Genomic DNA, 26,548 nt, shown 5'->3' with positions numbered 1-26,548 from the left:
AATAACCATTGATGGCATATCTGAAATTATTTGAAGATAATTCCACAGAAGCATTCTTCTTCTCCTAACATACAGCAGACTCTTCATGTTAGTTTCCAGGCAGTATTGTCAGAGAGGATAGCACAAAAGACTGCTGGAGTGGCAAAAATATTCTGCACGTGTTTCTGAGTGGTAGACGTAGGCATGGGCGCATGTTTAAAAGTTCATGGAGCTGTAAACGTCATAGTTTATTCTTGCATAGAAGTTATACCTCAGTGAGAACAGTTTAAAAATAGCTGATGATGTGAAAGATTAGAATAAAATGAGTTTAAATTAGAAATCCTCAGAAAAGGAACCTGTGCCTTTGGTGTTTCTCTATGCAACATTTTTATTTCTCCACTATTTTACAAATATATCTTGTAGATCAAAGTATTGAAAGAACATGTCTCTGAACATTGTAGAAAAGGGACTCCTGCTTTCCAAGGAATATATGCTTAACATTTGGAAGCTAGTTTGCAGAGCTAAAATAACACCCTAAGAACATCAGAAGTTCAATAAGGAGACTTCAAGGACTTCTCGGTTGTAAGATTGTGATAAACAAAAACACTGAAGAATTAGCTAGCAGCTTTCAGTTCCATACTTCCACATCCTTCCCAATAATTACACAACATTTCTAATTTTCAGTAACATTAAAGTGTGGAAAGATCTTGAACACCTCAGTGATTTTTGATACTTCACTAATCACCAGATACTATTGATAGCATTTTTGTTGATCAAGCAAGGGATAATAAAATAAATCTTGGAGTAGTTCTCAATTTTTACAGTACTGTTTAACCCACTTCCAGTGTTATACCTAGAATCTTAAGTCATTTAATTGCCTTTTAATTCTATCCTTGCTTTGTTAAGATAGTCTGGGCTTGATTATGGTACAAAGAGATACCCAAAATAGTTCAAGGAAGGTATCTAAGTTATCAGGTGTAGTCCAAGGAAGGTATCTAAGTAATCAGGATATAATCCAAAGAAGGTATCTAAGTTATCAGGGTGTAGTCCAAGGAAGGTATCTAAGTAATCAGGATATAGTCCAAAGAAGGTATCTAAGTTATCAGGGTGTAGTCCAAGGAAGGTATCTAAGTTATCAGTGTCTTCCATTAAAAATTCAAGACAAGCAACCACTTTACAGTCCTGGACACTCACCTTCCATCACTGATTGATATGACAGCCCAATCTTCATAAAAGAGAAAGAACACATATCTTATAGGGCACACCTGGGAATGATGTTGCTCAGCCTATTCCACTGGAAAAACTGTCTCATAGCTACACTTCTATGGGGGAGAGTCAAGAAAGATACAGACGAGGAACTGGATTTCAGAAAGCAGCTTCCTGGCTCAGCTGCAGGAGCACTTTCTCATCCCAGGGAAAGACTTGTGTTGTCAAGCCTGTGCTGACAAAGGAATGATTGCTGATCAAAACATTACAGATTAGGTGCATACAAATGATGCGACCCAGTGTTCCAAGGCTGCTGATCCGGAACTAACTGGACTGTAACATTTCTATCAAGATGTGGTCAAGAATTGCTGCATGCCTAGTCTTCCCCTCTATCCCTCCAAGGGGACATTCTACAAAGAAAAAAACTCCCCCAAGCAGAGACATGTTCTGAAGAGCAGTTAACCATCCTGTATGGGATGACGTGTGTGTGTGTGTGTGTGTGTGTGTGTGTGTGTGTGAGAGAGAGAGAGAGAGAGAGAGAGAGAGAGAGAGAGAGAGAGAGAAAGAAAGAGAGAGGAGAGAGGGAGAGAGAGAGAGAAAGAGAGAGGAGAGAGGGGTCATCATTAAACATAATAAATGTAAAATGCAGAAATGCAGGCAGGTTTAGCATATTGCAGACAAGAAGTATTATCCAATTATTAACTTCTCCAATAATGCATAGATATGAATAAATGATCAAAATAAAATAGCCAAAAGAAATAATGACAGTATTTAAAAACTCTAGTATATGGCCTATGACATGGCTCATCAGGCAAAGATGCTTTCCATGCAAGCCTGAAGAGATGAATGTCATCCCTGGAACCCACAAAAAGGTAGAAGGAGAGAATAGAGTCTACTTCTACATGGGAATGTGTCACATGCCTCCCATCACACACACACTAATTTTTTTATTATTTTTTTTCATTTTTTTAATTTATTTTTTTTGGGGGCGTCTTCCTGGACACCTGGGAACCCCTCTAGAGTCAAGTCTCTGCCAACCCTAGAATGGCTCCCTTAATTAAGATATATAATTCCTGTTCCCATATCCACCCTTCCTATATCCCAACCATCCTATTCCCCCAAGCTCTTCCCATCCTCCACTTCACACTTTTCTCTCCCCATCCTCCCATCCCCCCATCCGACCCCACCCCAAAGTTCCCAATTTTGTCCGGCAATCTTGTCTACTTCCAATATCCAGGAGGATAACTATATGTTTTTCTTTGGATTCACCTTCTTATTTAGCTTCTCTAGGATTTTTTACGAATTATAGGCTCAATGTCTTTTATTTATGGCTAGAAACCAATTATGAGTGAGTACATCCCATGTTCATCTTTTTGGGCCTGGGTTACCTCACTCAGGATGGTGTTTTCTATTTCCATCCATTTGCATGCAAAGGACACTGTCACTAAGACAAAAAGGCAGCCTACTGACTGGGAAAAGATCTTCACCAACCCCGCAACAAAGGTCTGATCTCCAAAATATATAAGGAACTCAAGAGACTAGACTTTAAAATGCTAATTAACCCAATCAAAAAATGGGCCTCTGAACTGAACAGAGAATTCTCAACAGAAGAAGTTCGAATGGCCAAAAGACACTTAAGGGCATGCTCAACCTCCTTAGCAATCAGGGAAATGCAAATCAAAACAACGTTGAGATACCATCTTACACCTGTCAGATTGGCTAAAATCAAAAACACCAATGATAGCCTTTGCTGGAGAGGTTGTGGAGTAAGGGGTACACTCATCCGTTGCTGGTGGGAATGCAAACTTGTACAACCGCTTTGGAAAGCAGTGTGGAGGTTTCTCAGGAAATTTGGGATCAACCTACCCCAGGACCCAGCAATCCCACTGTTGGGAATTTACCCAACATATGCCCAATCATATTACAAAAGCATTTGTTCAACTATGTTTATAGCAGCATTATTTGTAATAGCCAGAACCTGGAAACAACCTAGATGCCCTTCAGTGGAAGAATGAATGAAGAAACTGTGGAATATATACATATTAGAGTACTACTCGGCGGTAAAAAACAATGACATCTTGAATTTTGCACACACTAATTTTTTAAATTACTGCAGAGCACAAGGACTATGGGTAAGATAAAAAGGAAACATTGTTCTCTGCCATCTACTGATCTGTATGCTTCTCATATTAGAGAGAAATTGATAAGACTGGTACTCTGCCCTCAGTCTTGTGACCCAAGTTACTACTTCCACTAATGACCTGAAAGAGGAAGTGAATCCAGTCAGTTAAGTTTTCTGATGACAGAATTGGTTTCTTAAGTTAAAAACAGAAAACAGGGGGAAAAAATTACCAACTGAGTAAACATGAAAAGCATTAAGATGTGAATGCTGGCCTCTGCAGTCGGAAATGCATCTGCATATTGTTAATTATATGGTTTGGGATAGCTTAACTGCCTGTATTTCAGCTTCGTGTACCTCTACCTCTGACCTGTATCTGAGGATGTGATTGTATATTGAGTAACAGCTGGACTTCTAATACAAGAAGCTGGATTGACAAACTTTTAATGCATTAGAGTGGTTCACAAAATGGCAGAGGAAAGCAGTCTCTGAAGTGCTACCACTATTGTTTGGGATCTGAGATTTAGCAAAATTAAGAAGGTTCAGTGATGCAGTGAAATCGACTCCAAGTTGAGTAAACTTGGGATCATTGCCTCATGTTCTAAACCCCAGTTTCCTTCTTCCTGACTGAAATAGCAGCAAAACCATATTACAGGGGTGTTCTGCAATTCCACTGGGAGCCTGTATATGTGGATCACAGAGTGCCACTGGGGGCAATGGGGAATACTCTAGAACTTGGGCTTTGGAAAGCAGAGTAAAGAAAAACTTGGATGGGCTTGGTCGTTTGTGAAACAACAGCGCCTGAGTAAAGGTCACATGACATACTTTTACAAACATGGGTGGGCTGAGTTTGTGGGGTTGTCTGATGTCCAGATGAAGACACAAACGTTTGTCTAGTGTGAATAGTTTCCATGGATGTGGAGATTCTGTTTAGAGGTTCTCTTTATTGTCCTACAAATTCAGCACAAAGCTGGAACCTAATGTTCTCATGGCATATCCTTTATTGCCAAGTTGTTAAAAGTCATAGTGCATGGCTAGGAGGAAGTGAAGTGACAGTCACATCTTCCTTGTTGTGTCAGAAGCACTGTTAACCTCCTAACCACAGAAAGATCCATGTACTGGTCCCTTCTTTTTCTCCTTTTTTCCACTTCTTTATTGACTTCAACTTTCCCCCTCTCTCAAATCTACCTGTGCACCAAGCTCCCCAACTTAGATCAAAAGCCGGCTCAGCCAATACATCTGTCCAGTTCTTTATGGAGAACTGCCTGCCCCTCCACATTCCCTTTCTAGCTCTGATTCTTTCTTTAACTGAGGTCCTGAACATGACAAGTCCAGGCATTGGGCTTTATCACCATGTAGATTCTGGACTTATAATCTCCAATACCAGTGTTGCCTACTGCACCCCCTATCTCCTTGTTCTTCTTCTAACACCTCTATTTAATTTTTGACGTGTATTTATTTATTGAAATGGGACATGCATGCGTGTAGAGGTCAGAGCAAAGCAGTTTGCAGTAGCTGGTTCTGTCCTTCTGCTATGTGGCTTTGGGGATTGAACACAGATCATCAAGCTTTCGGAAAGCCCCTTTAAAAGTTGATCTATGAAAACCAGCCTACAATCACAATCCCAGAGAACCCAGACGACAACAAGGACCTAAGAGAGACATACGTGGATCTAATCTACATGGGAAGCAGAAAAAGACAAGATCTTCTGAGGAAATTGGGAGCATGGAGACCAAGAAAGAAGGTTGAAGGGGAGGGGAGAGGAAGGGAGAGGAGCAGAGAAAAATGTATAGCTCAATAAAAATCAATAAAAAAGTTGATCTATATTGCCAGTCCCTATCACATCTTATTCTTCAAAACATTTCTTTGCCATTTAGTTGCAGTTTTCTCAAATATAATGCTAGACCACTGCTATTAAGAATTGATGCGTTCATTCTCTGGACCACAGAGAATATGCTCTTTTTTTTTTTCTTGCCTTCTTAGAAAAAAATTCCATGCTATAAGGTAAGGGACAGAAAGTTTATGAATATATTCAAGTAGTTAATTTCTATGTACTAGTTCCATGATGAAAGCATGGAAAGGCGCTGGGAAAATGGCTTTCTGTGTTAAAAAGCACATACTATACAAATATGAGGACCTGAGTTCAAATCCCTAAAACCCATGTAAAGGCATAGTAACACTTCTGTTATCTCAGTGCTCCTGTAGTAGACTAGAGATCAAAGCTGACAGTCCACAGCTGCAGGCAGGCCAGCCAATCTGGAATGTGCAGTGGCTGGCAAGACCCTGTCTCAAACAGGGTGGGAGGGGAAGAGCAGCACCCAAGTTTGTCCTCTGGCCTCCACACATACTCTGTGACCAGAGGCTCCTCTTGCACACACAAGCTCTCTGTAAATATATATTGCAGACATTCATGTCATGATGTGCACATTTTCATAAACCTTTATAAGCTCATCCATTGAGTTTAAGATATTGTATATTTGTAGACAAAGCTACAGACTAATAGGGGTGTAGAGGGTAATACACAGCATTACAGGATATGACCAGTTCCTACACAAAGCACGTGTACTCCACCCCTGTGGCCTTTGCACTCACCATTCTTTCTGCTTGCAGTTCTCTTCCTGCATGACATCTGAGTGGCTCCTTTCTCGTTTCTTCCTGATTTCTTCTCCAATATTATTTTTCAGGAGACTTTTGTAGAATTCTATCCTAAAAGAGAAAATAAAAGCCACCACCCCCCAACTCCACACTCATTGCTGTCTTGCACTTCTTTCATTCACACAGTAGAAAGCAGTTAAGAAAGCACACGATTAAATGGATCCCTTACACATCCAGCCACCTGGAACTTGTAAGTGTTCAATAACATTTCTTGGGAAGAAGAGAAGAAAGAAGGGAATTGAATAAATGTGAAGTTAGAAAAGTTGATGATTAGCCTAGGCTGAAGTTCAAACGCATTCAAGTAACCACACTGGAGTGAATGTGAAGCAGAACCGTGGGAAGTCAGGCCCACTACTAGGAACAGGTGACTTAATTGCATGTTGTCTTTCTGCTTCATGTGTGTTTGTATGACTTGGGACTGACTAGCTTTTCTCCTATCCCAGCAAATCCTGGTTTGACAGGAAAGACAAAATAAGCAGTTCTCTCTTTCTTCAGAGCAGTGTCTTGATTTGGGTATTCTCCACAAATTACCAGTGAAGTTGTTGAGTTTATAGTTGTTCGTCTTATTGTGACCTCATACACAAGGGTATAGGTGTATTTTCATCATTGCCTGCATTAGCTTTGTTGATGCTCACATTAGCTAATAAGTGACTGCTGGGAAACTCTTCAGCTAACACCTGATCCTTCTGATGTGACTCCAGTAATAGCCATCCATGCTTTCTAGTATGGTGTATTTCTTGATTACCTTCTGCCCCTGCTGTCATAGCCATGTAATCACTAGTTGGGTCAAGGAGCCTTGCTTACCTGCATGAAGAGGTGCACACCAGTTCATTGCTTGCACATTAGCCATTCTGTTTAGACCTTGAACATACTGAGCCAGAAAATACATTTCAGATGATTTCGCCTTCACACAAAAGCCAAGAAAGCAGAACCACTAGACCCCTGTTTTATTTTTATGGCCATCAGGGAAAAAAGCATTTAAACTGTATGGAGTAGAGAGAGCCCTACAGAAACACTGAAGCTCAGGGTGTGAAACGGGCTGATGTTCAGTAGTTGTATTCAGACACATTTAGTCACCAGATGTGTGTGAGCGGTGCCTCAGAACTCATGTCTGCAAGGCCTGAAACACTGCCAGTGAGCCCTGGGAGCTCATAGATGCCAGAAATAGCATGACAAGCAAATATTGTCCTATTTTTACAAACTCGAGTTTGATACAGTAAATCCTACTGTGGTGTTTAACCAAGCCTAAAACAGATTGCTGCATACAATAAGCACTGTGTTGCAACAGCCATATACAACTTAGGAAGGAAATATGACTGTTCTGATGAATTTACTCTGAGTCTACATCAGAATAACCGTACCTTCTCACTGTATTTGCTAGGTTTCATAGTCCCCTCTATCCATAAACTGCAATAAAATGCAGAAACTGTACTGGAACTGCATCTTTTCTGGCTAAATGTAGTTTGTATTTAATTTTTAGAGCCCTTTATATGTGAGTGCTACTGTCATTGGCATCACTCCTCCCTCCTGTCCTCCTCCCAGTGGCCCCCTCCCAAAGTCATGGCCTCTTTTTCTGTAAGTCTCATTACATATATATTTGTGTGTGTGTGTGTGTGTGCGCGCGCGCGCGTGAGCGGATTTACATGTGTTCTTGTATTTGGTTAGGAATAAAAGAGCAAAGTCATGAACTATTAGTATGGAGATACTGAGATACTAGAGAGACACAAGGCTAGGAAATGTGGACAACTGGAAGCTGACAGATTTGACAGTTCCCATGAAATGGATTTGTCTCTTGAAATACTGCACACTTCTAAGGCTTGTGCAATCGGAGCACTTGAGATCTAGCAACCTGTATAGGAGTTCCTCCCTGTAAGGCAATCGATTCTTCCACTCTCCACAACCTTTGATCACTTGGAGCTCTTCATGTAGGTACAGCCTTGTAGAACTTTCCCGTCCACACTGGCTTGCCATCTGGTGGTGGCATTATGCAGGTCTTGTTCCAATAACCATATTATTGAGAGCTTTTGGGTACGTTCTCCCTGTGACGTCGGCGAGAGACAGGATCTTGTAAAAGCAAGGTTTGGCTCTATGCTATCCGTAAGGACCACTTTAAATCTTGTGTGCTAGACAAGTATTCTACCACTGAGTTTGCACCTAGCCCCCAAGTAAGTTCCTAAAAATCGAAATCACAAAGAATGTTATCTGAAACTACAACAGAGCTAAGCTATAAATCAGTTGCAAGTATTTAACTGTGTCATCTCCCAAATTATTAGAAATAGAAAAAATATCGATCTGCATAGCTCATGGGTCAAAAGAACACATCACAGGGGAAATAGGAATGCATTTTAAGATTGAAGAAGGGAAATCACAACATATCAAGCTGAGTGGGATGCACATAAAGTAAAGCTTTAAGGGGAGCTTGTACCATTGAATGTTAGCTTTAGAAAATAAGAATGTTCTTGAGCTGTAACCTACTTCTCAAAAACTAAAATAAACAACTAAAAAAACCTATCCTACTATAAGAAAAGAAATTACTAAGAGCATAGACAAATCAAATTATAAACAAAAAAAATGTAGAAAACCAAAAGCTGGCCCTCTGAATAAAAATCATTCAAATGGACACCCTGCCTAGATTGACTGGGAACAAAAGAGAGAAGCCATGCACTGTCAGCATGGAGACAGCGAGATCCTACAGATGCTTAGATGGAAGATGACAGAAGGGAGAGCTTCCGGCCCACAAGGCCAATAATTCACACAAAATGGACCAATTCCTCAAAATACACAAACAAAAACAATAGAGTGTCTGTTTACTAATATATTTTATTTGTAACTAAAAGCCTTTCCTCAAAGAAACTTACAGCCTCATTCTAAGGGAAGCACAACAAGGAAGAGGAGTAAACTCTTCACTGATTTCTGGTTTTGTTTGTTCCGGCTTCTGTTCTATGGTTTGGAGACAGAGTCTTTCTGTGTATCACAGGCTGGCATACAATTTTATTCTCCTGCCTCCAATGGGTGGGAGGGGAGACAACTGAAAAGGCCATTTGAAGAAAAAAATACATAATAATATATCTCATTGATATGGATAATAAATATATTATTAAAACTTTAGCAAAATAGCACTCAAAAGGCTGAGGCAAGATGATTAGAGGTTTGAAGGAAGCCTGAGCTACATAGGAAATTCTTCCTTTTAAAAGAAAAAAAAGAACCAGGCAAGGTGTTTCTGGGGGCAAGTTAATGGAATGTTCTACATTTGACTGAGTGATGCTTATGCAAGTTTGGGAATATAGTGAAAGTCAATGAAGTTTACACCTTAAATGGTGACCTATGTGGCATGTGGGCTGTAGCTCAATAAAGCTGTAAAAAATATTATTAATGAGTGAATTCCAAGAATAGATAAGAGAATAGTGTTGCTTGTCTGAGTGTGGTTACTAAAGAGTGGAGGTCAACTTAAAGTCCGTTCATCTGCTCTGTGGAGGAGACCAAAAGCAACAAATCAAATAGCTGGTACAACAGAGACAGAAAGATCTCCTGCTACAGTCCAGGTCCATTCCCGACAAAAGTCCTCATCATACAAAGGGCAGAGAAATATATGCTCAGGGTGATAATGGGGACTGATAAAAAAAAACACTACAACGAAATGCTTGGCGATGAAAGACTGCTTCCTCCATAAAAGCATTGACTGAATCACCTTCCACTCAACGTTACTGTATCAATATGGAAAGACAAAAAAGTCAATAACATAAATTTGCAAGGGAGAGGTTTCTCTGTCTTTATTTTCAAGGAACATTATATGGATGGGGAGAGTACTGCAGAGATAAATGTAGGAAGAAATCTAAGGAATCTTAACGAACATTTAAAACTAGTTTAACAATATCACAAGAAATAAGGTAACATCACAAAAATCAATTGTCTTTCTCATAATGATTTTCTGTGAAAGTTTCTAGAAATTACAATACCATCAACAAAAGGACTGGAAAGATGGCTGTGGTTCAGTGCCCAGCGCCTACATAATGGCTCACAGCCATCTGTAACTCCATTTCAGGAGAATCGGGTACCTTGTTCTGACCTCTGCAGCAGTACTTTCTCATTGGGACCACCAGCCCACCAACAATGCAAAGCGACTTATTAATTATTAAAGCTTGCCCATTAGCGTAGGCTTGTCCCACCAGCTCTTATAACTTAACTTGACCTGCTTTTGTTAGTCTACATTCTCCCACAGGGCTCCATTACCTCTACTATGTACAATACATCCAGCCTTTTCAGCGTCTTCCCTGACATCTCCTTGGTGTAATCTGTGCACCTAGATTCCTCCTTCTCTTCCTCTCTCCACAGAGATCCCACCTATCCTCTTCTGCCTAGCTATATTGGCCATTCAGCTCTTTATTACACCAATCCCAGCACTACATCTTCAGATAGTGCACAAATATCCCACAATGGGCCTCACCATATATCCCTGGTTGGCCTGGTCCTCATTGTGTAGACTAGGCTGTCTTTAAACTTATAGAAATGCATCTGCCTCTGCCTCCTCTGTGGAATGCTGTGGTTATAGGCATATCCTGGCCTGAACAGTTTTGTGTAAGTGTCTGTGTATATGAGCTTGGTGTTTGTCTAGGCTTGTGTGCCCTGACGCATGTGTGGACCAAGGACAACCTCATAGAATCCACTCTCTCTGTCCACCTTTATGTGGGCACCAGGGATTGAGCTGAGGTCACAAAACTGAGCCATCTCACAATCCTCAAAAGATTTATTGTAGAAATGCATAAGGTTTGTGTAGAAGGCCCAGAAATAGCCAAAAAATACTTGTGAAAAGAATGAAATCAAGTCTGGAAATGTACTCAACAATAGAGCATATGGCTAGCATATGAAGCCATAGATTTGCTCCAACACACACACAACCCAGAATAGCAAAGTCATAGGACTTAGACTTCTTGACTGTAAGACTTACCAGAATTGATAGTAATTATCAAGGTATTGTGTTGGCATAAGAATGGTCACATCAAATAAAAGGAACAGAGTAGAAAACCCAGAATTGAACCCACATGCACATACCTTGCTGATGTTGCTGTGGATTCTGGAGTACTGCAATGGGTGATTGGATCTTTAAAAAACAAACCAACCTACAAAACCTGATGCTGTAACAGTGATATATCCACAAACAAAGTGGATCTGTACCGTATCCCATACCATACTCAAAAAATGGACTAGAAGCCAGGCAATGATGACACACATCTCTAATTCCAGCACTTGGTAGACAGATCTCTGTGAGTTCAAGGGCAGCCTGGTCTACAGAGCGAGTTCCAGGTCAGCCAAGACTACACAGAGAAACCCTATCTCAACAAACAAACAGCAACAAAAGAACACTGAAATGGCTATAAATATAAAGATAGTTTTTAAAAGAAACATTAAATTTCTATAAGACAAAGGGTATGGAAACAATGTCTGATGTCTTGAGCTAGGGAAAGGTTTGTTAAGGCTCAAAGAACACACACTAGAAAAGAAAACTTGGTAAACTGGATTTTATCAAAAGTGAAACAACTTCTTTTCAAAAGACATTATTAAGAAATGAAAGGCACTTTCAGACTTGAAGAAAGTATTTCCAAAGTTATATCTGATATGACTCGTATTCAGAATACATGGGGGACTATTGTTACTCAGTAATCAGAAGACAAGCCCAGTTTTAAGACTAGACAAAAGCTCTGCATAGACATGTAACTAAAATTATATAAGATAAGTAAAAATGAAAAGTTCAGTGGCATGAGTCATCAGAGAAATGCAAATTAAAGCCGCAATAACTGTGACTACTACCTCTCCAATTGTAAAAAAAAAAATGCAGAAAGATTGTAGTAATCAAAAATGGAAAGGGATGGTTATAAGGAAACTTGTTGGAGTCTCTCATAGAGTTTGTGAACAGCCTGGGTTATTCTCCACTAGATCCAGATAACAGGGAGCCATTTTTCGACTCATTTAGGCAAAGGAGGGAGCTGATCAGAGAGCTCTTCCTTATCTTCTCTCTACTTCCCCTGTATCCTTTTGGTCCTTAAAACATTGTGTGTGTGTGTGTGTGTGTGTGTGTGTGTGTGTGTGTGTGATGTGATGTGCATAGGTGTATATGTATATCTGTGGTAGGATAGGGTATGTATATGTGTCTATCTGTGGTGTGTGTTTATCTGTGGGTGTGGTGTGTGTGTATAGGTGTTCATGTGTGGGTGTGTGTATGTGTAGTATGATATGTGTGTATATAAGGGGTGTGTATGTGTATATTTGGTATGGTGTGTGTGTAGGGGTGCATGTATGTGTATCTATTGTGGTGTGTATGGGTGTGTGTATATGTGTATGTATCTGTGGAAGTGTGTGTGTATGTGGGGTGTGTATGTATCTGTATTGTCATATGTCTGGGTGTATATATGTATGTATGGTGAGGTATGTTTTGTATGTGTATATCTGTGGTAAGGTGTGTGGAGGTATGTGCTATAGAGATGAATACTTTGCATTGGTATGAATGTTGGTTATTGATACAAATTTAAGGTCAATTTTTTTATATTTATATTTCTGCTCTTGATTAAGGTATTGTGTTTGTGCAATTCATTTAAAAATGTAATTTATAATTAAGAAATACAGGTTAATAGTCATCTATAATAACAAACTTGTTAGTTAGGTTTTCTAGATCTACAAAGATGAATTTTAGATGGATAGATATTCTTCAAATCTTTCAAAGACCTTCAGAATATGGCATTTAAATGTTTTAAGAATTTAGAACTTTTCATGACAGTGAGACAAATCCACTCCTAGCAGCACCAATCTACTTCAAGAAGATGATGGGAGCCGGGCAGTGGTGGCGCATACCTTTAATCCCAGCACTCGGGAGGCAGAGGCAGGCAGATCTCTGTGAGTTCAAGACCAGCCTGGTCTACAAGAGCTAGTTCCAGGACAGGCTCTAAAGCTGCAGAGAAACCCTGTCTTGAAAAACCAAAAAAAAAAAAAAAATGAAGATGATGGGCATCAAAGAGGCTTCTTATGGAATTTGCTAGCCATTTGGGCAAGAAACTTGCCTGGATTGCTTGACTAGACTTGCAAGACCCACATAAAAATGACCGCTGAAGTTGCCTAAAGAAAGTGAGACAGTCCTTCAGGATTCCTGCTTCATGAAAGAGAATATCTGCCAGACATTCTGCAGGATAGAGACGAAAGTGATTGACAAACTGCCAATATAGGTGGAACTGTCTTTGAAATTTCCTGCTTCATGGAAAAGTCTGCTGAATACTATGGGCCTGTAGGCTGAAAATGGATGCTGCCGAAGAGCTTTGGGTGACTGTCCAGGCAGAAAGATGTCTCTGTCAATTCTAGAGTTTTGGAAGTTGCTTACAATGCACTTCCTGTTTACTTAGATAATACTATATCCTTCTGGAGTCTTTGATGGAGTTGAAGAATAGATATAGTTTTTCTTAATTATAATAATAGATAAGTAGATATAAATGTTGTAACTAATTCTTGTTTAATAACTGTTTTGTTATTTGTAATCTTGCTATGTTAAAGTTAAAACCTTCCTTTTTAATTTAGACAGAAAGGGGGAGGTGATGGAGGTTTTCTCTCTGCATCCTGTCAATACCATTGGTTAATGAAGACTCTTCTTTGGGCCTATTGCAGCACAGAATAGGGCAAGGCTGAAATCCCAGAGGAGCAGAGAGTAGGCAGAGTCAAAGAGATACCATATAACCATTGGAGGAGAAAGACACCTGTGTCAATACCAGTAAACCACGAGCCTCGTGGTAAAATATAAAATAATAGAAATGGGTTAAGTTAAGATGTAAGAGCTAGCTAGAAATACACTTAAGATATGGGCCAAGCAGTGTTGCAATTAATATAACTTCTGTGTGATTATTTTGGGTCTGGGCAGCCAGGAAAAGCATCCACTAACAGGTATGGGTGTGCAAGCACACACACAATGTACTATATATGTAGTGAATATATAGTAACGTTTCAACATCCAGGTATGGGTGTTAGGTCCTTGCATGGGAAAGGAAAGGAAGGGAAAGACACCAGGTGTCTTCCTCTCTTTCTACTATATTGCCTGGAGGCAGGATCTCTCTCTGAATTTGAAGTTCACCTCTTGGCTAGGCTGACTGCCCTGTCAACACACCAAGGCTGGGTTACCTGTCACCATGGCTTCTGTATAGTTACTGGAGACTTGAGCTCAGTTAGATCCTCATGACTGCAAAGCACTCTCACATACTGAGCCACCTCCTCTCTGCCTCCCTGCTTCTTTTCAGTTTTTCTCTGCAGACCAGTTCTCTGTGCATCATCAGAAACTCGAATGTCAGGACTTTCTGCCTTTAGAGCTTTTGCCAAATTGAGACTAATTTTCCTTGTTTCACGTTCAAATTCCTAAGAAAAAAGGATCTGGTTTCTCCAGTTGAGACCACCATGGTGCATTATGATGGATTTAACTTGGTTTAAAATGCTGTGATATTGGGGGCTGGAGAGATGGCTCAGTGGTTAAGAGCATTGCCTGCTCTTCCAAAGGTCCTGAGTTCAATTCCCGGCAACCACATGGTGGCTCACAACCATCTGTAAATGAGGTCTGCTGCCCTCTTCTGGCCTACAGACATACACACAGATGCATAATAAATAAATAAATATTTTTTTAAAAAATGCTGTGATATTTAGTGCTAATTGTCAGTGGACAGAATCTGGAAACACCAGGGAGTTGGGCCACTGTCTATCTGTGGGGTTATCTTGGCTATGTTAATTACTATGGGAAGACCCATCATGAGCTGTGGGATGAAGCATTCCTTGATCAGGGGATCCTCGACTATATAAACAGAGAAAGCAAGCTGCATGCTAGCATACATTCATCCCTCTGTTTCCTGATTATGGCTGTGATAAGACTAGTGGCTTCAAGCACCTTGATGTCCCTGCCAAGGACTGTATCTTGAACTGTGAACTGAAATAAATGGTTTTTTTTTTCCTTAACGGCTTTTGTCAGTATTTATAACAGCAACAGGAAAAGAAACTAAGACAAAAATTGTGGCTGAGAGGTAGGGTTGCTGCTGTGTTTAACCTGGCCACGTGATTCTCAGACCCGGAAATGTTTTTGTGGTTGGAATGTAATGCTGTGTTTAACCTGGCCACGTGATTCTCAGACCTGGAAATGTTTCTGTGGCTGGAATGTAAAAGAGTTCGCAACTTTGGGTTAAAAAAGTCACTGAATTCTGTAGACAACTCAATAGGACGTTCTGGTGGGAGCCTAGAAGGATCTTGAAAGAACTACAGACAGTTGGGGGCTGCCTCATGAGGGTTTGGAGAGGAGCAAAGACTCCATTGGAAATTGGAATTGAGACCCTCTGTGTGATTTTTTGGGTGAGAATTTTGCTTTGTTCATTCTGCCTGTGTCTGAAAAGTTGAGTGAAGTTAAATTTAAAGACAATGGATTAATTTGTTGGAGGAGGAAAGATGTATGATCAGATAAGGTTCTCAGGAAGAAGGGTGCTGGTAATATGGCAGTGGTGACTGCCGAAGAGATTAGCACTACCAGAGAGAAACCTGGCCTTCGGCAATGAGAAAAATACTTTGGAGGACAAGACCCCCCCTCCTGCATCAAAGAACCCAATTTGCAAAAATGTAAATTTGTGTGAAAAGAGAAAGATTGAACTGAGAATGGGCTAGTAGTGGGAGATGGGTTTCCATTCTTTTAAAGCCACTACCTAGGAGAGAGAGAGAGAGAGAGTCAGCACACCCAAGCTGATGTGTCTGGGGAAAGGAGTACATCCCAGAGTGACTACAGAACTTAGAGCTTTTATCCATATGGCACTGCTTTAAAGGCATAAAAGATGAAAGATTGCAGGGATTGTGTGGAGCTGCTGAGGACAGGCAATGTATGACAGGGTCTGAGTCTCAGAAACGCTTGGACCTTGGGGCATATACAGAAGAGAGCTGTAGGCAAAGACTCGAACTGAATAGGATGTAGTTTCATCGCACATGTCCTCCCTCCTCGAGGCCTCTCACCATCACCACTTCAGTCTAAAGCTCTGTCGTCACCCCCCTTGACTTTCCATCGTCCTTATCCACCTTCGTCTCTCTCCTCCTGCCTGTCTGCACACTGCACCAATGGAAAAATCTTGGCTCTCTCTTGCTTAAAAGCCTCCAAAAACCATGTATAGGTCAAAAACTAAAATTCTAAGCCCACAAGTAAGTCTGCCAGGATATGACCTGACTTTCTTCTGCCTCCTCTCACACCGCCTTGATACATGTTCTCAGCAGCCGGGATATGCTCATCCACTATCAGCCTATGACCTGCTCTACTGCCTCTTCCTGGGGCCTTCTCATTACCCCAGCACTCACCTTGCGACTGGAGTACTTTTCACACTGGTAGCTGTGCTCAGTCCTTTTAGTGTGTGTGTCCTTGTGTGTGTGTGTCCTTGTGTGTGTGTGTGTGTGCACGAGAGAGAGAGAGAGAGAGAGAGAGAGAGAGAGAGAGAGAGAGAGGAGTGAGAGAGGAGAGAGAGAGTTATCTCCTGAAAGAAAATCTAAAATTAAGAGTGGAAATCTTTTCTTTTGTTCTTTAAGGAAATAAGACCCTTAGAAAACAACAAAAGTATGCTCCGGTTACTTGGTTGTGGGGTAACATGAAGCCCTGCCCCCACAGGCTAGCCAAAGCAGAATGAACTGAGGATGGATCACTTTGCTTTTACCCTGGGTAGTTCAAGTTGGGGGCTAAAAGGTAAAATTTCACATTAGGAGGAATGAGTTCAGAGATATGCCTTGTCGTTTTGGCAGTGGAGAGAGCCATGGCTGCTTTCTTGAGTAAATTGAATTTCTGTTGCCCGGGGAAGACAAGACCCAGACTAAAAAGGGTCTAATATGCATAATCACTTCCGAAAGTTTGGGAAATAAAAAGAGAAAGGTGGAGTAACAGAAATGAAATGAAGAAATAAACAAAAGGTGCATTTATTTGAATGAAAAAAAAAAATTTAAAGAGCCCTGAAAACCACAGGCACTCCTCAAGATGTTTATGTAATTGAATTGAATTTGTATGGATGGAGAGGAATAACAATGAAAACATTCTCACTCGGTGCTTCTGAAGGCTTGTGAAGTTGCCCTCACAGTGGGGGTCTGTGCTTTGCTGGGTCCTTTGAGTTTTGTTCTCCTCTAGCAAAAAGTGGGTTTTAGAGAGGAGACATGGGACGCAAACTATTAAACAAATTGTCCTGGATTCCAAATGCCCGGCACTGTCACATCCTCCTTGTTTGGCATGGAAAGGGCATAACATTTGGGAACTCAGCAGTGCGTTAAGTGTTTTAATAATCATTGTTGACACACAAAGCATATGGCCTCTCAGAACTCACTGAGTCAAGATCAAAATCCTCTTTATTTCTAAAATTACCCTTCAAAATCTGAGCAAAATTCTCTGAGGCACATTTCAAACTATATGCCTTCATGAGTTTTATGTTATAAGCAAGGGACACAAGTAAGCAAGCAAGCAAGCTCTCTCATGGAATGTGAGCACTGATCATATAAAGGAAAAATCAAAATTTAAACCCAAGGAAAGAGTCCAATTTGCATCTTATTAGAAAAAATCTAGAACTTCCATAGAAATAAGGTGGTCTTCTGCATGCGTAGATTTGCTTTAAGAGCCAACTCTGGTACTGGCTCTTACAAGAAGCCCTCAGTTTCCTGACTGTTTACATCAATAATCTGTGGTTATAATCACACTGTGAAATAAAACCACCAGAACACTCAAGTACTCACAACAATTAACATTTCTTTATTGCTCATAAGTCTATGGTTAACAGGGTGTTTCCAGTGGGGGGGGGGGCGGGGGTTGTGGAACAACTCACACACTGGTCAGTAGCCAGCTATGGGGCAGGGAAAGATTGTTAATAATGGCTGAGCCCCCCTCCTTAAGTCTCTTCGTGCCATGTGGCTCACACCCCTCCAGCTGGCCAATCTGAGTGTGTTCTCATGGCCATCACAGAGGAGGCAGAGGGAAAGTGGAAACACGCTGGCATTCCCGTTTTCAAGTTTCCCATCTCCTTACATCTGTTAGCCTCTCTGTCCAACACCAAGTCACATGGCTAAGCCTGATTTCAGAGTTAGAGGAGACTACAAAGTCACAGCGCCAAGTATAGGAAGATACAATAAGGACACTCCTTGGGACTTTAATGCTGTCACCCTACAATGATGGCACCACCCAGCAATAATAATGCCCACACTTTACAATGGCCCCTACCCTAGCAGCACGCCTCATTCACTTGTCTGTGCTCTCTCTGATCTCAGCTCTACACTGTGGAATAAGTCTTTTTGCACACTATGAACAAGTGTCCCTTGAACTGGTTTAATAGGAAACTAAACAGCCAATAGCTAGGCAGGACTTAGGGGGCAAAGAGGACACTGGGAAGAAGAAGGCAGAGTTGCTATCCAGATACAGGAGGAAGCAAGATGGGCAATACAAAGGTAATGAAGTCATGAGGCAGAAAGTAAATTAATTTAAGTGATAACAGCTAGTTAGAAACAAGCCTAAGCTCTCAGCAGAGCTTTCATAATTAGTAAGAAGTCCGCGTTGTTCCTGGGGAGCTGATAGCCCTGATGAAAAGGGCTGACGACTGTTCTATTCTTACACTTCTCTCATGGTGTTATAATTACTAACTCTTCTCTCCTTCTTAGAAGCTGAGGATGCTCATAACAATGTGCATCCATTCATAAACATCTAGTGACTACAAGTTATAGTAGGATGCTCTTAACAATGAATATGCATTCTTAAACATCTAGTGACTATATTAGGATGCTCATATGTGTTATTTCTTTGCCGATAATCCCTGCCATGCATAGCATAATGCCTGACTCATATGTACTTCATAACATGTACTGAATGAACACATACGCAGAAGCTCATGTCCCGAACACGTTCATTCCCCTTTAAAGGAAAAGCCTTCTGAAGACAGATGTCTTTCAGGATCCCAGTTGAAGAGGCCAGTCTGGTTGAGTGATGTTAACCTTTGGTAATCTACAGTAAAAATTTCTGCTGCTAAAATTCTATCCATCTGGATTTCCTCTTCTTCCCTGACCCCCAGTTTTATTCTTAAAGACTTAGTAGCTGGGCAGCTGCGCGTAGCTGCGCAGAGACCTGCGGAACACGTGTGACCAGGGCGGCGGGTGAACAGGCGGTGCAGCGGCGGGTTGACGGCAGAGACACAGAAAATAGACATAAAGCTTTATTAAAGGAGAGAGGGAGAGAGGGGGGGAGGGAGAGAGAGAAAAAAGAGAGAGAGAGAGAGAGAGAGAAAGAGAGGGGGGCGCGTGTGCACACGCAAAAGGGGGGCAGTGAGAAGAGAGAGAGGGAAGAGGGAAGATTCAGGATGACTTCAAGAGACCAGAGGTCCGCCTGCCTCTGCCTCCCGAGTGCTGGGATTAAAGGCGTGCGCCACCAGGACCAGCCTGGTCTACAAGAGCTAGTTCCAGGACAGGCTCCAAAGCCACAGAGAAACCCTGTCTCGAAAAACCAAAAAAAAAAAAAAAAAAAAAAGAGACCAGAGGTCGCTGGGAGTGGGCGTGGAAAGGGGCGGGGACCAAAAGAATAACACCCAGAAGCCCATGTTCTCTCCATCTCTTTGCTCCTCTCAGAGGATGCAGAACATCAATGATAGTTGACTCATCTTAAACTCAGTAAGAGCTCCCAGGAAGTGAGATTTGAGTTTCCACTCTGCAGTAAAGAATAATCAATCCCCAGCATGTGTGTGCTCAGAGTGAGAAAAACTGAGAAGCAGCAGCTACTGCCCACTGGTCTCACCAGCACTACAGACAGAGAATTGAGAAGAAGTCTTAGAAAATTTTTGGTGTAGCTCTTCATGTAGCCATGATTCTTGTAGGTACTAATTCTGTCGATGTGGTGGTAAATGTTTAGCCTCATTATTTTCCAATTGCCAACAATCCTAAAGGGGAACTTGTATTTCTAGGTAGAATCCAATTTTAGGCTTCTTGATTTTTCCAGGCAGTAGGTAAGGTGTTTGAAGGAGCATAGTAGCATGGCTACTAAGTCAGAGAGCCAACCCTACCCTAATTCAGCCCTTGCCCTGATGAAGGCTTAAGTCATCATTGACAAGGGAAGGTCATTATAACTGCTAAAGGAGAATATCAGCATGGAGTGAGTAAATTAAATCAATTGTTCTATTTATACATATCATTCCTATTATTGTATAATCCCATATTACCCTGTAAACTGTGAATACGTTATGATTGATAGTGAAATAATTGTAGTTATATCACATAATATATTTACTTTCATGAGAAAATAAAGGCACTGCTCTCTTTTTAAGAGAAACTTGCACACCTATGCCACAGCCCTTGTGTGAGCATAACAGGGACAACTTGTGGGGGTTGGTTTCCTTCTTCTATTTTAAGGAATCCAGGAATTGAACTCAGGTCGTCAGGCTTGGTAGCATGTGTCCCTATCCATTGAGCTATCTGGCCAGCCCACCAAATCACTGTTTCTGGAGCTATTTTAAAAGGCTTTAATTATGGAATTCAGAAATAGCATGGGAAAGTTCTCCATTTGGTCAACAAGTATGTATTCAGTATATACCTTGCACTCGGCTGCTAGGTGAGGTAGTGGTGGACAAAAGACACATTGTCTATGATGCCTGGACCAGTATGGTGGAAAAGCTATAAATAATAAGTCAGAATCACTTTTAATACTCATCTTGCCAGTTTCTAGGCTTCAAAATTTTTGTAAAATAATTTAATATTTGAATTTATCAAGTTGGATGCATTAAATATGTATAGATTTTATCCATCAAAAATAACTCACTGAAGTATCATTCTTTTTTTAAGTGACTGCCTTTCCTCATCCATAACATAATATGGTGACACTTTGGAATAGAGGGAGGGGAGATTTTGACTTCATGGTTTTTAAATAAATATATATGTATATATTTAGGCAGGGTCTCATGTAGCCCAGACTGGCGTCAAACTCTCTAAGTATCCAAAGATGTTCTGAAACTTCTGACCCTCTCTCCTTCATCCCCAGTTTTCTGACTTCAGGAGTGAACCACTGTTCATGCTGTGTTGGGAGAGTGAGGCTTCATGAATCCGACTTCAGCCCTATACCGACTCAGTTCTCCCCAGCCCTCTCAATGTCAGAACTCTCCTTTCTTATAACAATACATCAGTTAACATCTGCACAACGTTCCTGGCCGCCCCTCCTTCCCTGAACTACAGTGCACTTCAAGGGTGGTGAGAGGTTTGCTAGTGTTCACCAATCAAAAAGAAAAATTGAAAAACTATTGGTAGCAATGGTTTAGGCTATGGCAAAACTCTTTGATATAATGCCTTAGTTGGCTCCCAAAACAGCAAAATGATGTTAATAGAAAAAAATAAAACCCAAGAAAGTATAGAAATCAGTAAATAGGACTGTATCCATGATAGTTTCTGCATTTAGCAAATGTTACCCAAGATGTTGATGTTAGGAAGTCCATTGAGGACTGGGCGGTAACTCAGTATCCAGTGCCTTGGAACATGATGGAGCCAAGAGTCTTCAGCATCTGGACATCTCCAAACTTCTCCTCTCTATGACTAGCTTGTAATTGCTCTGAGGAGACAGAGTTATTAATCTCATTCTGCAAAACATATAATTTGTATAGTAAGTCTGTTACAAAATTGGTCATCACAGTTCTTATCTAGGTATTTTAGAAGTTGAAGAATGGAGGTCAGAGCAGCTCACTTGCCTGGAACTTTGAATGGAGTTTTCTTATGTAAGACAGAAAAGCCCTTTGCGGGTCTTTCCTCACCTGCAGATTTTAACCTCATGAAGGCTCCAGTGTCTCAGAGACTCACTTTTTCTTTCCTAGGTTCAGACACAAGTACGCCTTGCAAAAAAAAACTTTGACAAATTGAAGATGGATGTGTGTCAGAAGGTGGATCTGCTTGGAGCAAGCAGATGCAATCTCTTATCGCACATGCTAGCAACATACCAGGTAACAAAGTAATATCTGTGTTAATGAACAAAGGACTGCCAGAGGCTTAGATAATGGGAAAATCTGTGTTTAGATGGAAAGAATGACCTGGGCATCATGGATTCTGAATGCATCCTCTTCTCTGCCCTTCAAGGCCCTGCAATTTAATCAACACTATAGTCCCTATGTGCTGTACACACAATGGAATTTTCCATTTCCCTGCACTTACTTTGTGGGTCCTTTCTGCCTGGAATACCTTTCTTCTTTCCCCAAGCCTTTTCCAGCTCTTGCTCTGGACTGCTTTAGCACAACGCTCCATGCTGTGATTATTCAGCACCCTTGGTTTGTCTCTCTTGACACCAAGGTCCTTCAGTGCAGCCCTGTGTCAATCCTCAGTGCTCATGACTCTGAACAAGTGTGAAACACCAGATGCTCAGTATTGTAGGAAAGTGAAAATTATTATAACCCAATTTCTTTTCCTCAAAGAATTCAAAGTTTAGGAAGAAAACTGGGGGCTGTAATATTTTACTGTATTTCCTAAATCCCTAGAAAAGATATTCTAAACAGAAAAAAAACTTTTAAGAATGCCACGGCAATACATACCTGTAATCTTAGCACTCAGAAGGCAGAGGTAGGTAGATCTCTGTGAGTTCAAGTCCACTCTGGTCTACAAAGCAAATTCCAGGTCATCCAGGGACACACCATGAGACTGTCTCACTATTACCACCCCCTTGTAAGAAAGAAAGAAAGAAAGAAAGAAAGAAAGAAGAAAGAGAGAGAGAGAAAGAAAGAAGAAAGAAGAAAAGAGAAACGAATGCCAATGAGACTTTGAAGAAGGAGAAATCAAATGAGATGAATGGTTAGCCCTGGGTTTTGGAGAATGGGCTGAGTGGGACAAAGAAGATGAGGGTGAGGGTCCAGGTGGTAGGAGCAACCTAAGCATTGGTGGGAATTTAGTTGGATGACATACCAAGTCTGAGTGAACTATGGTAGAAACAGGTACAAAGATGAGTGCAAATCAGATAAGACAACCTGGAAAGTCATAGATAAGACTACCTCTCTGGGACCAGGGTCAGAAATGGGTGTTTGAGACATTAGTGATCTTACCATCTTTCTTTACAGACTACTCTGCTCCACTTTTGGGAGAAAACTTCTCACACCATGGCAGCCATTCATGAAAGCTTCAAAGGTTATCAACCATATGAATTCACAACATTAAAGGTATGAAAACTAGAGAGACAGCTAGCAAATCTGTGAAAGGGCAGTTTTGTTTGGATTACAAGGCAAACCCAAGGCAGGGACAGCTATGCCTCTGACTGAGCCTCTCATTATACATTGTGATAATCCATACTCATTTGACATTGTTGAAGCAAGATTGCTCAAGAACAAGTAACTAATTACTTTTTGTTTAGGTTAGTTTTATTTTCTCATTACCTAGGTTGGAATTTAGACTTTGTACATGCTAGACTGTTCATACTCTACTGTTGGAGGAGGGGGCATCCATGGCATCTCTCTGACTCTGCTTTTTTCCTCCCAGAATTCAGTTCCGTCTTCCCCACCTACCTAAATTCTGCCCTATCAACAGGCCAGGGCAGTTTCTTTACTAACCAATAAAAGCAACACATAGACAGAAGGACCTCCTATATCACTCTATGACTGAATTACATCCCTACTTTTTAATTATTAAATCTGAACATGCTCATCTGAGAAGATATATTTATTTCCTCCATTATTTCTGAAAACTATCCCTTTATTCTGAAGTTATATTCAGCATAGAATTGGAACTTTCCATAAGACTATAGTAATATTTTCTAATTGAAAGAGCAACATTAAACCCAAGGATTCTTGCCTCAAAGTGGATTTGTGCAGTGTCTGATTCTCAGTGTTGAAACTGATTTGGAATTATCTCGCCCTAATGGTTGCTAGAAATGAATGCACATCAAGATAAGAAAGTGATTTTCATTCCAGAAGGATTTTAAGAATTGATGGGAGAGAACAGTGGGTGCTTTGTTGTTGGGTTTTATATTTGAAAGAAAACTATCAGGAAAGAACTTGTAAAAGCAAACCTTGAAATTACTCACTTCTAATTTTAAAGCAATTTATAAGGGTCCACTTTGCTAAGAAAACATTAAACACCTATCGCTTCTTTTTTTGCCTTAAAACCTTAAAATGCATCTTTGATTTTAAATGTTTACAAGTCACCTACAAATCTACAAAAAATACTGAAGTAGAAGCCTTCAAAGACCTTATGTGAAAGTGAAGGTCTCAAGAGGGACCCAGGAATGCCCACTTGCCCTGAGTAGTATCCAAGCTGATCCAGAAAGAACACCTGGCCATGGAGCTGTTCCTCACAGTCCCTGCCTTGCTCAGTTGCTCAGCTGGTATTCACGGACATGCCTCCTGGCGAATGCCCCCTGTGTGTGCACTGTTTCACTCTGTCAGTTGTGCACACTTGCCAGGAGAGGCTTTTCATTTCTTATCCATCCCGTCTGTGTGTCATCTGCCAAATGTCCCATGCACAGTCAGCAAGCAGCCTCTGTCACACTGGCAATGTTACTGTTGGACGCGGCTGCTTTTCTTCTTCGTGATTTACAGATGTGCTCAGCAGCTTAGGAAGTCGTCCTCCTGAGCAAGGCAGATCACATTTACAGCTCAAGCTACTCTCAGTTCTTAGCCTGGCCTGAGCAGACCGCGGACCACCCTTCCCTGGGACACTTCTGGGCCATCCTGATTGTTCTGTTGTTGTTGCTAGGTCACCTTTCTTTTTATACTATCAAGGATTGAACCTAGGACCTCAAACAAAAAACACTCCACTGCTTACTTGTGTTCCAAGCTCACATGTTTTAATTTTCATCCAGTACCAAATGTCACTGTCTTTTGAAACAGAAATTGACCAGAAGACAAATAAAACAGCCCTGACCTCAAATACAATTAAAAAATTCCCAGTATGTGAGTTTGTTGTATATAAATGACAGTATGAACTCAGGATGCTGAAGTTGTTACCCAAGCATGAAAGAACACACGTGTATCTTGGCTTCCTGGACTGAGGAAAGTAAGACTCCATGATCTTTGACTGTGCTGTTTACCCTACAGAAAGGATCATACTGCTTATGTCAGAGTATTACTGAGCAGGAATTTAGTGAAAATTTGACAGTCGTGATTTAGGACATAATTACAAATATTTTGGGCACGCAGCTTTTATATCTCTTGACTCTCCCTTAAATTATAGCTAAATAATAGTGCATAGCTTATTTATAAAATAATCTTGTAGGATAAGTATATCTCTTAAAATATAATGGTGTCAAATTAATAATAAGTATCCAAAAACTCATTAAATGGGCTGTTCTTTCATTAGCATGAAAAAAATGACATTGATCTAGGCCTTCAGTGGTAACACAAGCTGATAGATAATTATGTGGGCTCCCACTGGACATAATAGAATCCTGTTATATACAGGTCATTATTTTTTATAGATAGACATACTTGTGTATCAAATTGTATGCCATAAAATGTAAAAAGGAAATACATTAATTCCCTATGTGCTCTGATCGAGTATGATGATGCTGTTTGAATATCTAGAATTCTTGTTTCAGTAAACATATTCTGTATTTATATAATTTTTATTTCATCCAAATGATCTTTCAAAAGCTATATAGCTTTAGAGTGGCATTCTAGATTGATAATGGGTAATTTGAAATATAAATAAATGTTTTCACAATTAATTTGTCCTCCAGGTTTACATAAGCAAATAGCCCCTTAAATGCCTTTTGGGATTCTGACAGGAAAGAGAACGTTGTCTTAGGAGAGGTTTGCCAAGCAAGGTCTGGTAATGCAAAGCAGGCCATTTGCTTTCTTTGCTTCGGGGTGTATTCTGAGTGCGTTGGTAATTGTGCCTTTGCAGCTGTATTTCCTGACTATTAGTTTTATGCTTGATGAAGGATGATAATTAATGTGTTAAACACTTGGTGTGTCCTGTTTGAGAGGGAGATTTTATTACAGCAGAAATATATGGCTATAGCTCATGCTCCTGGAACTTCAAATAGACCTTCCCCTAAGAAATATATAATAGATCTTTTGTGAAATAAATTCACTATAAAAATGAATCTCTACCTCATATATTCAAAATATTCAAGTGATGATTTTGACCACTTACTGGAAATGCTTTTATGGAATAACTATTACTATTCTGTCCAGGCCTGAAGTGATTATAGTGATACTACCTTGGGGAGGGGTAAGGATCATCTCAATCTAAGGATATGTTTTTAACATTCAATGTTATAGAAAATTTAGCTTTCATATGTAATCACACAAAATACAAATCTGATCATTATAATGGCTCCAACTAAAATAGAAACATTCTAACTCCAAATGGCTACATATAAAAGGTGAGTTTTCCCAAGCTTCTGCTTTCAAACAACAAATACTGATTGATTCATTAAAATGTTACTAAACATGCATATTTTACATGGATTACCATTAATGTATTAATTTTACACTGATTCCAAACCTGGGAATACCTTTCACATGGCAGGAATTATCACATCCTGGGGCCAGGCATGTAATGTTACTTGCTGGATCTGGAAAACGTTGTCCCTTTTCTGGGGGAGCAATTTGGATTAGAGCTGAAAGCATTTTTAGAAACTAA

At 40.5% G+C, this 26,548-nt stretch overlaps 1 protein-coding gene across 1 annotated transcript in view; it reads left to right on the top strand.

The window, feature by feature from the left end:
• The window catches only part of Ica1 (islet cell autoantigen 1), a 138,831-nt gene that overhangs the window by 76,732 nt on the left and 35,551 nt on the right, over positions 1–26,548 (top strand). The window contains exons 7-8 of the mRNA XM_038319065.1: positions 21,799–21,924; positions 23,026–23,124. Of these exons, the coding sequence (XP_038174993.1) occupies positions 21,799–21,924; positions 23,026–23,124 (225 nt within the window). The remainder of the gene's footprint in view (positions 1–21,798; positions 21,925–23,025; positions 23,125–26,548) is intronic.

This window comes from Arvicola amphibius, chromosome 2 (assembly GCF_903992535.2).
Source record: "Arvicola amphibius chromosome 2, mArvAmp1.2, whole genome shotgun sequence".
In the NCBI taxonomy this organism is placed as follows: Eukaryota; Metazoa; Chordata; class Mammalia; order Rodentia; family Cricetidae; genus Arvicola; species Arvicola amphibius.
The sequence above is the reverse complement of the archived record's forward strand: the minus strand, read 5'-3'. Positions and strand labels throughout refer to the sequence as shown.